A 15,562-nucleotide genomic window follows, 5' to 3' on the forward strand; every position below is an offset into this window, starting at 1 on the left:
GGGGGGGGGGGGGGAGGCACAAGGGCTGTCTCGTCCGCTTTTCGGGTGGGTTTTGCAGATTTTGGGTGGGCACCGAACCCCAAGGGCTGGGCCACTCCACGTCCCTCCCAGCCCAGGCACAGCGGGGGCACCGCATCTCCGCCAGCCGCTGTCCCCCACCCGGAGGTGATGTCCCTCCTGCAGCACCAGCTTCAGCTGGGGCTTAGCTGATTTTTTTTAAGGGCATTTTTATGTCTTGGAAGTCAGGTAAATGCAAGCTGGGGAGGCTTGGAGTGGCTCCCGATGTGCCTGCGGAGATGCCCAGCGCGGGGCTGGTGCCCTTGGAGGCTGGGGGTGCCCCCACCAGCGAGGAACGGCCCCGGTCTGAACGCCAGACGTGAGCCCGTCCCCAGGGCAGTGCCAGAGCCACCCCCAGCCCCCCAGCACTGAAGGGCGCTGAGGAACGCTGCCAAAATGCAGCCAGCCCCTTAGTTTGGCAAAGAAAAGCCCAACTTCCTTCCCAAACCCACCCCAAGCTTTGCCTGTTTTGGGAACTGCTCCTGCTGGTGGGCACTGGCAGCCCCTGGGACCCCCCAAAATCAGCTCGGGCAGAGCCCCCCGAGAGGCGCAGAGCTTGCACCAGGTCCCCTCCCGGTTCGGGGAAGGGGTGGAAGGAGGCAGGGGCTGATCCAGCACGTGGAAAAAAGCCATTTAGATAGTTTTATTTTTATTTTTTTTTTCCTTGGGCAAAGTCATCTCAACGCAACCCACATCCTCTCTGAAGCTGTCTAGACTTTGATGAATTTAATTTTGCTAAAAAGGAAATAATAAAAAAAATCAGAATGAAATTTCCTTTGAAAGCGCTGGAATTTCCCATTCTGCCACTGCTGGGAGCGCTCGCACGGAGCTGCCGCGGGCTGGGAGCGTGCGAGGCTGCGAGTGTGCAAGGCTGTGAGTGTGCAAGGCTGCGAGCACACGGCCCTGTGGCACCGCAGCAGCCCCCTCCCAGCACCAGGGCAGGGTCCCCCAGCTCAGCCTTGCCTTTGGGGCTCGGGGACCCTTTTGGGGCCGGGCGCTCCCGGAGGCACAGCCACGGCCCCGGGGGACGCCGTCCCCTGTCCCCATCCCCTCTGGCCGAGGAGGGGACGATGAGGAGACCCCTGAGGACACGGAGCCTCCTCCTCCGGCCTCAGGGTTTCCGAAGCAGCCCTCCAGGCTTTGCTTTGGGGCCAAATCCCCCAGCCCGAGGCTCTCCCCGTCCTCCGCAGGCGGCGAGCCACGGCTGCATTATTGATGCCGAGGCTGCGCCGCGTGCGGGAAATCAGGTCAGCCCCCCCTGCCCTCCCCCCTCCCGCAGCCCCCCAATCCCCCCCCGCCTTTTCCCCGTCAGCATCCCTTTGACACACACGAAAAAAGCAGCAATCCCATCTCCCCTGGGCTGCCCTGCTTAAAAACAACAAAAGAGGGAAAAAAAACACCACCAAACCACCACCACCCCCGGCTCCCACCCCACCGGGGAGCAGGCAGCGGCCTCAGGCTGGGGCCGTGGGGGCAGGAGCAGCCCCCGGGGTCGGGGACGGCGCCGTGGGACACCCCATGTCCCCAAGGGCTTCGTCCTCGAGGGATTAAGAAACGCAGCAGTCGAGCACCTCACCCCCTGTCCGCTGCGGTCCCGGCGAGCGCGGGAGGCGTGGGGGGAAAAGAACCAGGCGAGCTCCGTGCCCCCCCCTCGTAGTGCTTTGAATTTTTATTAAAACACCCGAGAAAACAAACCAAAAAAAATGTGATTTCTTCGGAGTACAACGATCCGCGGGGATAGAAAAAGGCTGCGCCAGGCCACGGCCAAACCCATCTGGGGCCAAACCCATCTGAACTGCAGGCGCGCTTGGTGCGGGGAGTCCCCCAAGGCTGCTCCATAACGAGCGTTTGGGGCACGCTCTGCCCGGGGGGGCTGCGCCTCCGTCCTGGGGGGGGCGAGGGAGGAATCGGGGACCCCACGGAGGGGCAGGAGTGGGGCCGGAGCCACGAGGACGCACCAGGGACCTCGCTCAGGGGCTTCTCACAGGCGCAGCGTGGGCGGCCAGGGTTGGGACCCCCAACGTGTTTTGGGGACGAGCCCCCCAGTTTGCACGGGGAGGCAGGGCTGGAGGCAGCCAGGAGCCAGGCGTGGGGGGAGCAGCGGCCGGGGGCTGCGGAGGAGACGGGGGGGTCCCTGCGTGTGTTTGGGGGCACCGGACCTGGCTCCTGGTCCTGCTCACCCCAGCGGGGAAGGGGCAGGGTGCGGGGCGAGCTGCTGGGGGAACGGGAGGGCACGGAGCTGGGGCTGCTGGAGCCGCAGCTCCCAGGGAAGGCACCGAGGGGCTGAGGTGGGGGCACCTCGGCGGGGCGCAGCGGGCACCCGCTGCCTCCCCACAGCCAAAGCCGGGGCCGCGATGGCTCTCTGCCAGGATCCCGGGCGGCCACAGCTCTGCCTTGACCCCGAGGAGAGCCCCCGGCCTCGGGCTGCCCCCGTTTGTCACAGTTTGCAGGGAGAAAAGGTCGCAGGTGGCTGGCACCAGCTGCTCTCCCGCTCCTCATCCCCTCCCGCATGCAGGGAGGAAGAGGAGGAGGAGGAAGAGGAGGTCTTCCTGCCCCTTCCTCCTCTCCCCAGCTCAGCAGCAGCCCTCAGCCTTCGCCCTCACCCTCGCAGCTCCTCCACAAATCCTCCGTGCCAGCCTCCTGCCTCCTGCGGGCCCGCTGAGTTACAGCCCTCCGCCGGCACCTGCTCGGGGCTGCTAACGGGAGCCCCGTCCCCGTCCCGCTCCCCCGCTGCGGCCCCGGCCTCGTGCTGCCGGGAAAAAGCCCGAAAGGCTGAGCCAAAACATAAGGGGGGGGGAAACAAAACCAAAAAGAAAAAAAAAAGGCAGGAGAGGCTGGAAAAAAACAAAAGCAGGGAGGGAGGAGGAGGGTCGGCAGACGGGAGGTGCAGAACGTCGCAGTCCGGGGCGGGTGGCGGGACGCGGCGATGCCCGGCGCGGGCGCTGGGGCCGGAGGAGAGCGGTGCGGGCACGTCCTAGAGCTCCTCGAAGAAGGCCACGCGGGACTTGGTGCTCTGTAGTGTGAGCTGCAAGAGAGCAGAGGGGACACGGCGGTGACTCCCTCCTCCCGCCGGGCACGGGGCGGCCGCTGCCCCTGCGGAGACGCGGGGACGGCAGGAGCGGGGACGTCTCGCCGCAGCCTCGGCAAGCGCGGGCCGGGTGAAGGGTGCGGGGAAAGGGTGTGGGATCTTCTGCGGGGCTGCTCCCTGCTCTCCCCACAAGCGGAGGGTGCCGAGGGGCAGCAGCAGGCCAGCAGCGGCAGGGGAATTCGGGCGGCTGCAGAACGGGGCTGAGGGAGGGGGTCCTGGAGGAAAGCAGGGCCCCAACACCCGCCCGGGGCTGTCCCGGAGCAGGGAGCTGAAGCTGCTCGCTCACACCACGAGGACCCTGGAGGAAAGGCGCTGCAGCACCACGGAAGCTGGCCCAGCAAAGCTTCTGGCAGGGCTGGCGAGGCTGAACTGAAGGTAATGCTCTGCGCAGGAGCCGCGGTCCCGTTCCCTGAAGGGCCAAGTGAGGGATGGAAGGAACACGCTCAGCCAAGGAGGAAAACCCCAACATTTCAGGGTAACCCCCCAAAGCGGCGCCCCGGGAGAAGTGCCCCCTTCCCCCCCCCCCAGCTGCTGAATCACCAGCCGCGTGTGCCAAAGCAGCGAGCTAATTGCACGGGCTTCGTTTCAGCTGGATTAAGCAGCGTGCCTTCCGCCGGGGCCGCGCGTTTTGCTGAAGCAGGGATCCCGGGCTCGCCTCGCAGCCAGCTAAGCCCCGCGGCAGAGCTGCCAAGCGTTCCCCCCCTCCCCGCCCGCCCCGCTGTCCTTCCCTCGGTAATTCCTTCACAGCTCTAATGCCGTCGTGAAAATCTGTATTGCAGAGGCAATTTCTGCAGGGGCTTAACGCCCTTTACTGGAACAGGGCTGGCTCAGCTCCTCCTCAGCACCCCCCCGGCCCTCCAGCCTCCTCTCCGGAGCTGCAGCGCACGCTCGCTCCTGGCTCTTCCAGCTGGGTCAAAAGCCGGAGAATTTGGGGTGTGACGCCCGCGGGGGTGCCACGGAGCTGGCAGGGACCCGGGCTCGTCGCTGCCAGGGCGAGGTGGCCGCAGCCACGCCGCTGGGTGAAGGCAGAGGAACAAGGGGACAGGGCCCAGGGGCAGGGAGATGGAGGAAGAGGTCACAAAAATGAGCGACTTCTTGCCCAGGGGCTTCCACCTGTGGCCTTCCCCACGCTGATCGCCGTTTGGGGCGAGGCAGGGAAACCGAGGCACGGGAGGAGCAAGGCAGCCGTGGCCACGCAGGCAGCCGGAGAGGCAGGAGCCCAGCAGAGAGGGGGGTGATGAGAGCTGCAGGAGGATTTCTTCCGCGTGGCGTGGGCGGCTGGATCAGGAGAGGGAATTCAGATCACCCCTGAGCGCACCCCGACTCCACCAGCGATGCTCCGCTGTGCCTGGAGGGCCCCCCCCCCCCCCTTTCCTTCCTTCCTTTCCTTTCCTCCTGCTTTCCGTGCTGCTGAGCGGCTCCGGGCTGGCAGAGCTCCGCTCCCTGCCCAGCACCAGCGACAAGGGAGCGGAGGCAGAGCCCCGGCACCGGCCACGTATCGCTCACGGCAGGCGCCGTGCCGCAGGGCTCCTCGCCGCGGCCGCAGCCTGGCTGTGCGTGGCATGACAAGAGGCGAGGGCTGCGCTCGGGGAAGGAGGAAAGAGCCCGGGGAAGCTCCTACCTGAGCCCCCGGCACCACAACTCGCCCCACGGCGGGGTCCGGGCAGCTGGTGGGTGCAGGGAGCTCCGGAGCTGAGCTGGCATTCGTTGTGGCTGCAGCCACGAGCCCCAGGCAGCTCTTCTGCAGGGAACCCCCTCCGTAACAGCAGGAGCCACCCGTTTTGTCCTTTTCCTTTTCTGCACCGGGACAGGCAAGCGAGGAGAGCAGCAAGAGGGACGCGATGGGGCCCGGGCACTTGCCCCCAAGGGCAGGTCCCCGCCGTGCAGGCAGCAGCCCCCGTTCTCTGCCCCCTTTGCTGGGGAAAGCCCCGGGCTGGCCTCCAGCACCTCCTGCCTCCCCAGACTGCCCCCGGCGCCCTGGCAGTGCCCACCAAGGAGCACCCAATGCCCACAGGCGCACCGTGGCGCTGCGCAGGCGAGGCTGAGCGATTAAGAGCAAGTTACGTTTTCGTCAGTGCAGAGAGGGGGAGAAAAAAAAAAAAAATTGATTTACAAGCAGTATTATGATAATCTCCTTCCTGCAGGAGGGAGGGCGGGGTGGGCTCCACAATGCACTCCCAGAGCCATCAAAGAAAATTTAGAGAGAGGGAGCGGGAGCGCAATTAAGCAGCCAGCGCTCAAATGAATCAAGAGGGGGAGAAGGGAACGGCCCCGCTCCCTGCAGCCCTGCGCTGGGGTTCTCGGAGCTCTGCCGTCACCCGCAGCTGCTGGACTTGTGCAAGGAAACAGGCAGCAAACGGCAGGTCCCTCAGAGGAAAACCCACTCGGCTGCCGCTAAGCCGGTGACCACGGGCACAGGGGGAGAAGGCATCCGGGGTCCCACACCGGGAGCAGGGGATGGCGGCTCCCGGGGGCTCGCCGTGTGCTCTGCACTCTCCCAGCCCCAGGTTCTTTATTCCATGCGCCTCCCCGGGCACGTTTTGCTGCTGCTGCAGGCAGGGAGCTGTAGTCCCTGCGAAATCGCAGCCCGAGTGCTGCATCCCGTAAATCCTCTTTACTGCCACCCCCGCTCCCCTCCGTGTCCTCTCCATCCCTGCCCGCTTCCCCGGCGGCCAGCCGGACGGCTCCAGTCACACCTCCCCTTTATTTTTTTTAGAGCCGAAGCTCCCCGGTCCCCCCCGCACCCCTCGCCCTGCCTCCTCCTCCCATGCGGCCGCCGATTCTCCGCCGAGCGCGGGGCCCCGAGCACAACTTTCCCCCAGCCTCCACCGCTTTGATGAGCGCGCTTAAAAGGGAGAAGATGTCACTCCCCGGCGAAGGAAACACTTTTCAAAGGCTGCCACAAAAATAGCTGATGGGCCTGACGGCTGCTGGTTTCCTCTCGCTCCTTGTAAACAAGGGAACGAGGCTGCTCTGGCCCAGTTTAGCTGCCGGGGAAGTTTCATTTCCCGGCCCCGAGGCGCAGCAGCGCTCACGCCTCGTCTGCAGCGGGGCAGGAATAAAAACCCAGCGGGGACCTGGGCTGGCGGATGCAGGGGCAGGAGCCACGCAGGATGCGCCTCCGTTTCCCCTGGGATTTCAGGGAAAAGTGGTGCCCGGAGCCAAAGCGTTTCTTCTGCTGGTCCCTCGCATCCCCCCGAGGCACGGCACCGCTCCTCCGGGTGGTGAGAGCGGCACCGAGCTCCAGCCCCAGCAGTGGACAAGTGCTGCACGCATCCAAGAAGTCGCCTTAAAATCCTAAAGGCAGCCCCGTGGGCAGCGGGAGCCCAGAGCCGGTCGTCGAAGGACCAGAGCGGTGCTCAAGGACACAGCCACTCGTCTGGGAACAGGCCCAGAGATCTGCTCCTTGCCCAGACACTTCCCAGGGCTTCAGTCATGGTAAGGAAGCACGACAGCAGCAGAAGAAAGCAACTGGAATGAAAGGCCAGGCTGTGCTCGTGTTTCAGAGCTGCAGCCTGCCCTGGGAGGCTTCCCCCACGGGGGGACGCGAGGAAGAAGAGCTTTTGTCATGTTCTACCGCAGTCTGAGCGGCAAAACCCTCCTGAAGCCGAGCCAGCTGGAGCCGGCAGCGCCAGCCCCCGGCCGAGAGCGCTACAGAGAAAGCAGCTTCCAGATGAGGTGCCTGCGCTGTGCCCACAGAGCTCATAAAATAGGATTAGCATGTTAACCACGTAATTAAACACGAAAAAACTTAGCAGGCATCTTCAAAGGCAGGCAACAAAACCCAGAGGTCAGGCAGCAGCGCTCGCCGTGCCGCTGGTTTAATTACGGGGGCCCCTTCCCGGCACCGCGCCCCTCTCAGCGGCCGCCTGGTGCTCTCCACAACCTGCCAGGGCTCCAGCTCCCCTCCCCGTGCCGTGCTCACCCCCAGACCACCCCCAGATTCAAGGTGGCACGGAGCTCCCAGTGCCGATGGGGACGGGACGGGGGGCCAAAGGGACAGCCGGCACCTCCCCAAGGTGGGACAGCCCGAGGGGCACCGCTCCCTGCTGCCTCTTCCCCAGGCGAGGGGAGCAGCCCGCCTTGGGAACACCAGCCAGGTGCTGGAGTGACGGAGAGCTGGCACAAACCCTGCTGACCGATTCATGGGGCTGCCTTGTAGTCCTGAGAGCACCGGGGGCTCGGGAACAGCACCAGCACCGGGCTGATCGCTTCTGGTCACGGGCCAGGGCGAAGCCTGGGGCTGAAGCACCTTCCTGCCTCCGCTGCGGTGCTGAGAAGGTGCTCAGCAGCCAGGCTGCACCCGCCTGGCGCTGGGGCAGGGCCACGCTGGCCCTCGGGAACTTCTCACAAAGGTTTTTTCCAAGCAGCTCTGCCACCTGCACTCAGGAGCGCCGTCGCTGCGGCACCTGCAGCGTCTCTTCCCTTAGCGCTACCCGTCACAAGGCGCCGAACGCCGTGGGTGTGCGAGAGCACAGCCGTGGAACGAAGGAAAAAGCTCCCCCAAAGCCCTCCTCCCCAAGGGCCTGCCAGCCCCCGGCTCAGCCAGGCTGCTCCTCGGAGGGCAGCAGCTCCAGGAAGGCGAGACGCGGCCGGCGGAGCAGAAAGGACCAGCGTGGGGAGGAGGCAGGGGGCCGGACGCACCGCAGCGTGGCGGGGACGGCAGGGCCCCGCTGGGGGTTGGGGAGGGACCCACCAACAGCTCCGCCAGCAGCAGCAGGGGGCTGCAGCACGAACCCCAAAGCACCCCCCCGAAGGGAAAGCCAGAAGCGCTGCTCGGGGCTGGTGGCCACGAGCACAGGCTGCCGGAAGAATCCCGGGAAAAGGGCAGGAAACCTTCCCCAGCTCCAGCACCTGCCATTTCTCGGGGCTGGGGGCAGCGGGCGGGAGAGGAGAGCGCAGGGCTGCAAAGGGCTGCCTCGAGGTGTGGCAGCGGCCAACAGCAGGCGCTGCCAGGCCCAAGCAGTGCCTGGGGACGCTGCCCGTCCTCAGCTGCCACCCGCACGCCGCTCTGGTGCTGCTCAGACAGGCAGCGCGGGTCCCGCCGCCACGCGCTGCCCCGCTCCGAGACAGGGGGGGGAAGTTTCAGGCTGCTCCGCCAGCTCTGGCAGCAGCAGCGAGAGGAAATTGATGGGGTTTGTTTGGTCTGTTTTAAGCTCGTGAGTTTCTTTCCGCAGCAAACAAGGGGGCAGGTCCCGCTTTCCTTCATTACGGCAATCTTCAAAGGCCCCCCCCGTACCTCCAATGGATTCCCAGCCACAGGCAGCAGAGCAGAAGCAGGCGCGTTTAATTATTTAAGCATCTCTGCCTGCACTCCCCCACTGATGTTGCCAACTCAACTTCTGCCAAGAGAGATGCATCCCAGCGTGGAGGATCAGGTGCGAAAATGAATGCGGAGAAGCTGCGAACGCTTCTGACGGGGCGAGAGCCGGGCGCGGGGCCGCCCCCCCCGGGCGGGTGGGCTGCGGGGAGGAGGGTGCTGGGGGGGGCGGGGTGCTGGGGGGTCACAGCGCAGGGGGTGGCAGGAGCAGGGCACACCGTAGGCAAGCTCATGCAGGGGTTAGTGTGAGAGCCGGTGACCCCCTCGCCACACGCAGAGTACCTCGGAATAACCTACTTGGAAGTCTCAAATGCAGATAGGTCTTCTGCCCTGGGCTTGAGGCTAAACCAGCAAAATAAAACGGACACAAAATAAAAATGAATTCCTCTGCGGTCCCAGCAACGGCAGGTCGTTTGTGCAACGCGTACAGCGCTGAAGTGAGCAACAGCTCCCCGGGTGGGGCAGGGGGCTGGCATGACCGAGGTATTTCTAAACCACTCGTCCATCGCGGGCGGCTTCAGTTTCCCTCTCCAGCACAACTGCAGGGACAAAAGCCCTCCCGCCCTCCCGAAGGCGCGAACAGAAGCAGGCTGTAATTCCTTCCGACGCGCTGCGGCAGCAGGCTGCTGTTTGCAAAGCTCTGCTCCTGGGGCTGGGACGCAGGAGCCAGGCAGCCCCGGGTCCCTCTCGGAGGCAGGGGACGGGACTGCAGCTCCTCAAGGCAGGCTGAGCGCGGCCCCGGGGACGGGGACGCTCCCCTGACAGACGCCCAAACGCCCGCCTGCCGCCTCCCCTAAGTGAGACAAATGGGACCATCAGCTTTCTATTAACTTATCTCGAAAGCTAGAGTCAGAGGCAGAAAGAAAGTCAGCATTTGCTGTTTATACCGAGGGCTCTGAGTACGGGGACGTATCCTCACAAAGCCTAGGGGGAGCAGAAAGGCTTTCAGATTCCACAGTGATTAAAGGGCCTGTGAAGATTGTTACGCTCTCCCAGGCGGAGAGGCAGGAACCCAACAGCACAAGGCAAGCACCGGGAAACCAGCGATATCCGCCAGGTTCATTTTCCTGCCCCAGTTCAGCGATCACAAACTCCCAGCCACGAGAGTCGGCCCCAAGTGGTATTTTCGAGCCCTTTTAGACGTTGCTGCCCCCCGCTGAGACGTGTTAGCAGGCCAGGATTTGTTCTGGAGACCCGTACTGGTTAGCACAGCCTACGCCCCTGTCACGCGTGCCGCGCTGACTTCCGAAGCGCTTCCAAGGACGCTTGCCAGCAGAAACCTTGGGAAAAAGCCTCTGCGGGCGACTGGAGCTGAGCGCTAGGTCCCGCTGCACCAATTACGGATGCGTGCCCAGCCCCTCGTTAGAATGAACCCAGGCGGGAGAAGAGCAGAGCTACTCGACTAAAGGAAGAGGACTGGATGTAAAAATAAAGACTGGCTTGCGTTGGGCCCTTCCACGCGGGACTCCAACGTTTTGGCTAAGCATTCACCTCCGAAGCGTTTCTAGAGGCGGGTGGTTGCAGGGTGCAGGGAACACGCACCCCACTCAGAGCTCAGCGGTAGATTTTGCTCTTAGCACCTGAAGCTGCACCGCAGGTTACTTGGGAACAGATTAAAAGAGAGGATGAAGCTTTTGGCTTTTTCTGCTCAGAGCTCATAGCCCAGGAGTAGTTTCCCCTTATTGTTCCCTAGCTAAACTCAAACCTGCTTCCTTGCGTTGCCCTTAGGGAATGGTTGCAATGGCCAGGAAGGGTTTTTCCCGTTCCTGATGTTACTAGGGTGGCAAATCCCTCCTGCCAGCACCTCTGCATGGCTTTTGTTAAGGTTCAGCAGGACAGGCAAACCTCGAGAGCGCCCCAGACCTTCACAGAGCACGGAGAAGCCGAGGCTCGGTTGCAGCAAGAACGAAACCAGAGCCCCCAGAAGCTGAGACTCCCTGCGCCCTCGTTTCAAAGCTAAGCAGCCAGGGAAGAAAGCCTAGATCAAACAAGTTTATTATAACAACGTGTGCAAAATAAAGGCAGGGTTATTTTGTCGTTTTTAAAGGATTTCGTCAGGCGAGATACAAACTGGAGCCCTCCGATACCTTTTTGATAGTGTTGTGCTTGCTGTTGCCTCGGCTGGCGTTCTCGTTGTGCAATATATCCAGGGCCGTCTCTCTCTCCTTCAGTTTCAGCGCCTCGATTTCGGTCTTCAGCTCGTTCAGCTGCTCCTGCAGGTGCTTGCTTTTCTCCATGTACTCTACCCTAGTGCACACAGAACAGCCCCGGCTCAGCGCTGCCCGCCCGTGGCGACCCGACGCCGTGGCAGTCGGCAGCGGGACCGTCGCAGGAAAACCCCGTCTTCACCACCCGCCGCGCGCGGAGCCAGCACCAGCAGGGTACAGCAGACACTGAACTGCCCTCAGCAGCCGTTTGTTTGGGACTAAAAAAAGAGAAGCCGGACACCCGGCCAAGAACTCTAAGTCGTGTTACTAGAAAATAAGGAAACAAAGCCCTCTGGAGGATTTGTGAGCGGAGCTGTGCCGTGGCACAGATTTAGCGGTACGCAGTTCCAGCCTAAAAGATGCTGTTTTAAGCAGCACTGCTCTACTCCGCTGTCGTCCCATCCTCCCCCCACCTCCAAAGCGAGCTCCCAGGCTCACAAAGGCACGAACCCGTTCCTGCCATTTTCCAGGAGGGACCTTGGTGTGCTGCCTTCTCGTGTTTTAGAGGGATTTAATTTGTAAGGGGTGTGGGAGCAAGCGCTCTCCCCAAAATATCAGGTGTTTTTCAGACACACAGCATCCCTGAGAGAGAGAAAGGCCTCTCAAAAATAGAAAGTTAAAAAAAAAAAAAGGCACAAAAAACCTGTAGCCGCTCTCAGGTCTCAGCCTTAAATGCCCTCTGCCACGAAGCATCTACTGGAGAAAAACAAACAAAAACCACACCACGCCAGCCTGTACTTGTGATTAAATACTGAGACCGAGGTCAAAGCACCAGCAGACTAACGAGAGCCCTTGCAAAGTGCCAAAATTTGTAGCAAGGCTTATCTCAGCATCCGAGGAACGAGAGCGCTCCCGGAGAAGGCAGCGAAAGCACGCTAGTGCTTTCATCGTTCGGCAGAGCCGCGATCCTCCTGCTCAGCAGAGTGGGATGACCTAGTTAGCAACCTCGGTGCAGAACCAGGAATTAGCGGGGTATTTTCAGCTTCTACGTTTTACCTTCTGGCTTCAGGAAAAGTTTTTAACCTCTGCCCCTGGAGTGGCGCTCCGCTCTCTTACACGCGGGAGCGGGAACTGACCAGAGGCAGAAAAAGCCACCCCGGTGGGACGCGGGGTGTTTCACTGCAGCCCCGGGAAGTTAGGGCCGCAGCGCTGTGGCAGAGCCCTTCCAGCTTTGATCTCCTATCCCGTCAATGAACAAAGCACGTTATTACTACAGAGATTAAAATCTGATCTGCTTTGATTTCTGCTAAATTTGTAATTTCGAAGGCTACATTTACACCCTCAGGAAAACACAAGATCAAAGCTCATAATCACATCCAAACTTGCTTGCGTACGCTTTTTATAAATAAACCTGCCACGGATTCAAAGAAAAAGGGGTTAAAGCCCCCGTGCAGGACCGCAGCCCGTGCTCCAGCCACCTCAGCGTGGTCTGGACACGTTGCAAACCCCCCAAGCGCCAGCCTGCAATAGCCCAGCGTGCCAGCAACCAGGCTGCTGTTAACTCTTTCTGCCAAGACGGATAATTAAAGCCTAAACAAGAGCTAGGTTAGCCGTACGGACGGGAATCATCCTTTTGCAGGGCTCAGCACGCTTAAACTTGCCTTGAGTCGGGCAGGAGAGGTGCTACTGTGACACCAGCTCCCCGTCCCCCCCGAGAAAAGGTCAACCAGCAGCTCAGTGGCACTCAGCAGTCACAAATGGTGGACGAGAACCCCAAAGCCTCCTCCCTCTTTCCCTTCACGCTGGAGCTCTTCTGAACGACACAAAAGCCACGTTCGGCTCCGGTACAATTCCCCTTGCTGCAGAGGGAAGGCAGCAGTAACCCAACGCAGCCCTGGCCCGGCCCGGCAGCACGCCACCTACTTCTCTTTCTCGATCTCCATGGAAAGCCTCTTCATGTCCGTATCCTTGAAGTCGAAGGACAGGCTCTCGCTGATGAGGTTGAAGCTCGGCAGGTCCGTGGGCAGCGCCGTCGTGCTGGAGTTCATGGACTGCTACGGAGGGAGAGGTGACACGTTAACGGCTTTTGGCCCCCGCGTGAGCGCTCCTACAGCAAGTGTTCTGCAACGCAGAGGTAAAACCAGAGCGGTGCCTAAAGACACAGCACAAGGTGCTGCTTCCTAACGCTTTCATAAGGTCCCGGTTACCCTCACGGGTAGTAGCGTGCTCTCCCTGGAGCGGCGCTGACCTGGAAGCACCACAGCGGTTGCATCCCTGACGCATGGTGGCCCACCAGCCCCACCTTCTGAACCGGCCTCAAACTTCCCGGAGGAAAGGGTTAAGCTCTTTGTCAGCTGGCGAGCTTTTCGTGCAGAAGGCGGCAAGTGCTGCAAAGCCCTGCAGGAGCAGAGCAGCCTCAAGCCGTGCCTCAAGCACCGGGCAGGGCCCGCAGATCCCCTTGCTCCATTCCCCACTTGCTCCTCAAGGAGCTATTGCTCCTCTGGGTTCCCGCTCTTTGCGGCTGTAAAGTGGAGACCAGACCTCCTGCCTTCAAAATCTAACGGCAAAACTTTGTAACGTCGAGGTTTTATCACTGCTGCGCCACTGGAAGCAACGCCGGACAGAAGCTGGAGATGCACCACTGCTTTTTTTTTTTTAACCTTCATAGTAATTAACAGCTCCTGGTGTTTCAGAACCACTGCTAGGGCCAGTTGGAAGCACAGAGATAACACCAGGACCCACTCAAACTGCACGCAAACGAAGATTTGGGACTTTCTTCCCTGCTTCGAAATACCGCGATGCCTCCCCCCGACACGCACCGCCCAGGCTCTCCGCTTTTATCCTCACCTTAAAAAAAAAAAAATGACCCTTCTCTCAGTCAAAAACTACCTCTAATAAATGGGCTCGTTACCAGCGCAGGAAGAGCAGCCTGCCTCAAATCATCTCTCCCCTCTTGCAATACGTCAGATGAGGTCGCGAGCAGCGGCACACGTCAGGGATGGCAGAGCAGCTTCAGACGGCAGACTGCACGCGTGGAGCTGAGTCACAGACCTGCTGCCTGTGCCCAGCCCGCTGGCATTTGGGGTAGGGGCAGTACAGCCCGGCTTCCAAAGGTCACCCGGCTCTCTGCCAGACGCCCCGTCCCGCTTTAAGGGGGTCCTGTAAGGAAGACGTGCCCCAAGCAGGCTGGAGGTGCACCGCGCAGACAGGCGGCACGCACCACAGGCTGGGAGGATGGTCCCCGGGCAGAGGGTATCTGCCCCCAGAACTTTGGCTGGTTCTTTCTTTCCCGTGTTTCTTCTGTTCGGGATTCTCCAGGGACCGTTTGCAGCCAGCTCCACTTCAGCCAGAGCCGGCAGCGCTGGAGCCGTGGCGGATTTACCCGCGCAGTAACCTGCCTCCTCCCACACCACCAGCCCGGAATTCACAAGCAGCCGAGGCTCGTCCCTGCTCCCAGACAAACCTGGGAGCGATGGCATTTCATTTACCCCGCAGAGCCCGAGCTGAGAGGCAAACATCTCGTACAAGGAGGCAACCAGAACGGCACTGCCTGGCCCGGCTGGCATCTCGCAGCCAAGCCAGACTTCAAGCTACAAGGGAAATACCCGTCCCTGCTCCCCATGGCAGTAGCTGCTGCCACAGAGCACGGCTGCATTAATTCCGGAGCACGCGCTGAAAGGGAGAGCCGAGTACCTAAATCCCTGCCCCTAAGGAACGGGGACAGACCTGCAAAGGCACCTGACCATTTAAATACTTGCATCCCATCGACATTCAGGTCCCTTCGCTCTAAGGCCCGCAGGGGGTTGCGCAAACGTTCCCACGTGAGGTTCTACGGTCTCTGATGTGCAGGGGAGCCAGGAGCACCCAAACCATCCTGCTGGCCTTAAAACAACCTTTCACATTTTTTTTTTCTGCACGAGCTTGTTCGGCGTTAAAAAAAAAACAACACACACAGAACCCCGAACAGCAAGTGGGCAGGATTTTCAGTCATTGAGCCCAGAAGCCAATTTGTCAGGGTTACTACAGCCACCGCCTCCCCTCTCCTCAGCTCTTTCCTAAAGCAACAACAAAAAAAGACGATGGAGAAGTAAGAGAGCAGCAGCAGGGGAGGAAGGGTAAGGAGAGAGCGAAGCCGGAGCAGACGGAGTGCTTTCAAAGGCACGGGTGTAGCAGCTGGAGCACAGCAGTCCCCTGCCACCCGCAGGGAGGCCGGGCAGGCTGTGCACGGGGCACAGGAATTGTTAATCAAGGGGACCGGGGGTGTCACCGGGGCGCGGGATGGCAGAGGGGACACAGAGCTCCTGCCCTGGAACCAAACGCATACCCCTGACCTTCCATTAAGGCAACTCCCCGCAGTTAACAGAGGCAAGCACCACGCGGACAGCGGTCATCCCTCCGGGGAGCAGAGCAAACGAGCCGGGCGACGTGAAGGAAGCACGGAGCAAGCCGTGTCACGAGGCTTCCCCCGCAGGGAGAGCTTCTCCTCCCGCTGCCACTGCCTCTACTTTGCTACTCGAGGATTTGGGCAAGCCCAAGACAGGCGCTTAGTACTTCAAGAGCCTCACAGGAGAGATGACTGCCTTTAGTCTTGCTCTGAGTGGAACCTGAATGGCAATGAAGAAGGCAGAAGAGACGCTGCCAAGTCAGTAAAGAATGAATTGTTCTCTCAGCCCTGCTGGCCTGAGACTCACATTCACTTTTTTTTTTTGTTCCTTCCTCATGCATCATCCACCTGCTGCATCACAAAAGCAGTTTGGGCTTCAAGGACTAAGAAGACACCTAAACTAGCTTTAAAAAGCCAGTACGGGAGACTGGAAAAGTACCAAAGAGAAGTTTTAACTGCTTCTTGTCGTTTCTGCGACACATCCATCCACACCTCCCTTCCTCCTGTTCCCCGGGAGGGAAGTTCTGCCTCGCTCTCTGTGCCGGGGGACTAGAGCACAAGCGCTG

The 15,562-nt window shown here is 61.2% G+C and overlaps 1 protein-coding gene across 4 annotated transcripts in view; it reads right to left on the reverse strand.

Annotated features, from left to right (window-relative positions):
- Positions 1-2,853: 2,853 nt before the first annotated feature.
- NF2 (neurofibromin 2) overlaps positions 2,854-15,562 on the reverse strand; it is a 32,121-nt gene continuing 19,412 nt past the window's right edge. Inside the window, exons 13-16 of one of the 4 annotated variants that reach the window (XM_035340528.1) lie at positions 12,536-12,666; positions 10,553-10,712; positions 8,748-8,807; positions 2,856-3,082 (exon numbers count right to left, since the gene is read on the reverse strand). In XM_035340528.1, the coding sequence (XP_035196419.1) occupies positions 8,772-8,807; positions 10,553-10,712; positions 12,536-12,666 (327 nt within the window). In that variant the 3' untranslated portion in view covers positions 2,856-3,082; positions 8,748-8,771. Of the gene's footprint in view, positions 3,083-8,747; positions 8,808-10,552; positions 10,713-12,535; positions 12,667-15,562 lie in introns of those variants that run through there. The other 3 variants (XM_035340526.1, XM_035340525.1, XM_035340529.1) reach the window with 3 other exon arrangements.

The sequence above is a fragment of the Oxyura jamaicensis genome, chromosome 15 (genome assembly GCF_011077185.1).
Source record: "Oxyura jamaicensis isolate SHBP4307 breed ruddy duck chromosome 15, BPBGC_Ojam_1.0, whole genome shotgun sequence".
Taxonomy (NCBI): Eukaryota; Metazoa; Chordata; class Aves; order Anseriformes; family Anatidae; genus Oxyura; species Oxyura jamaicensis.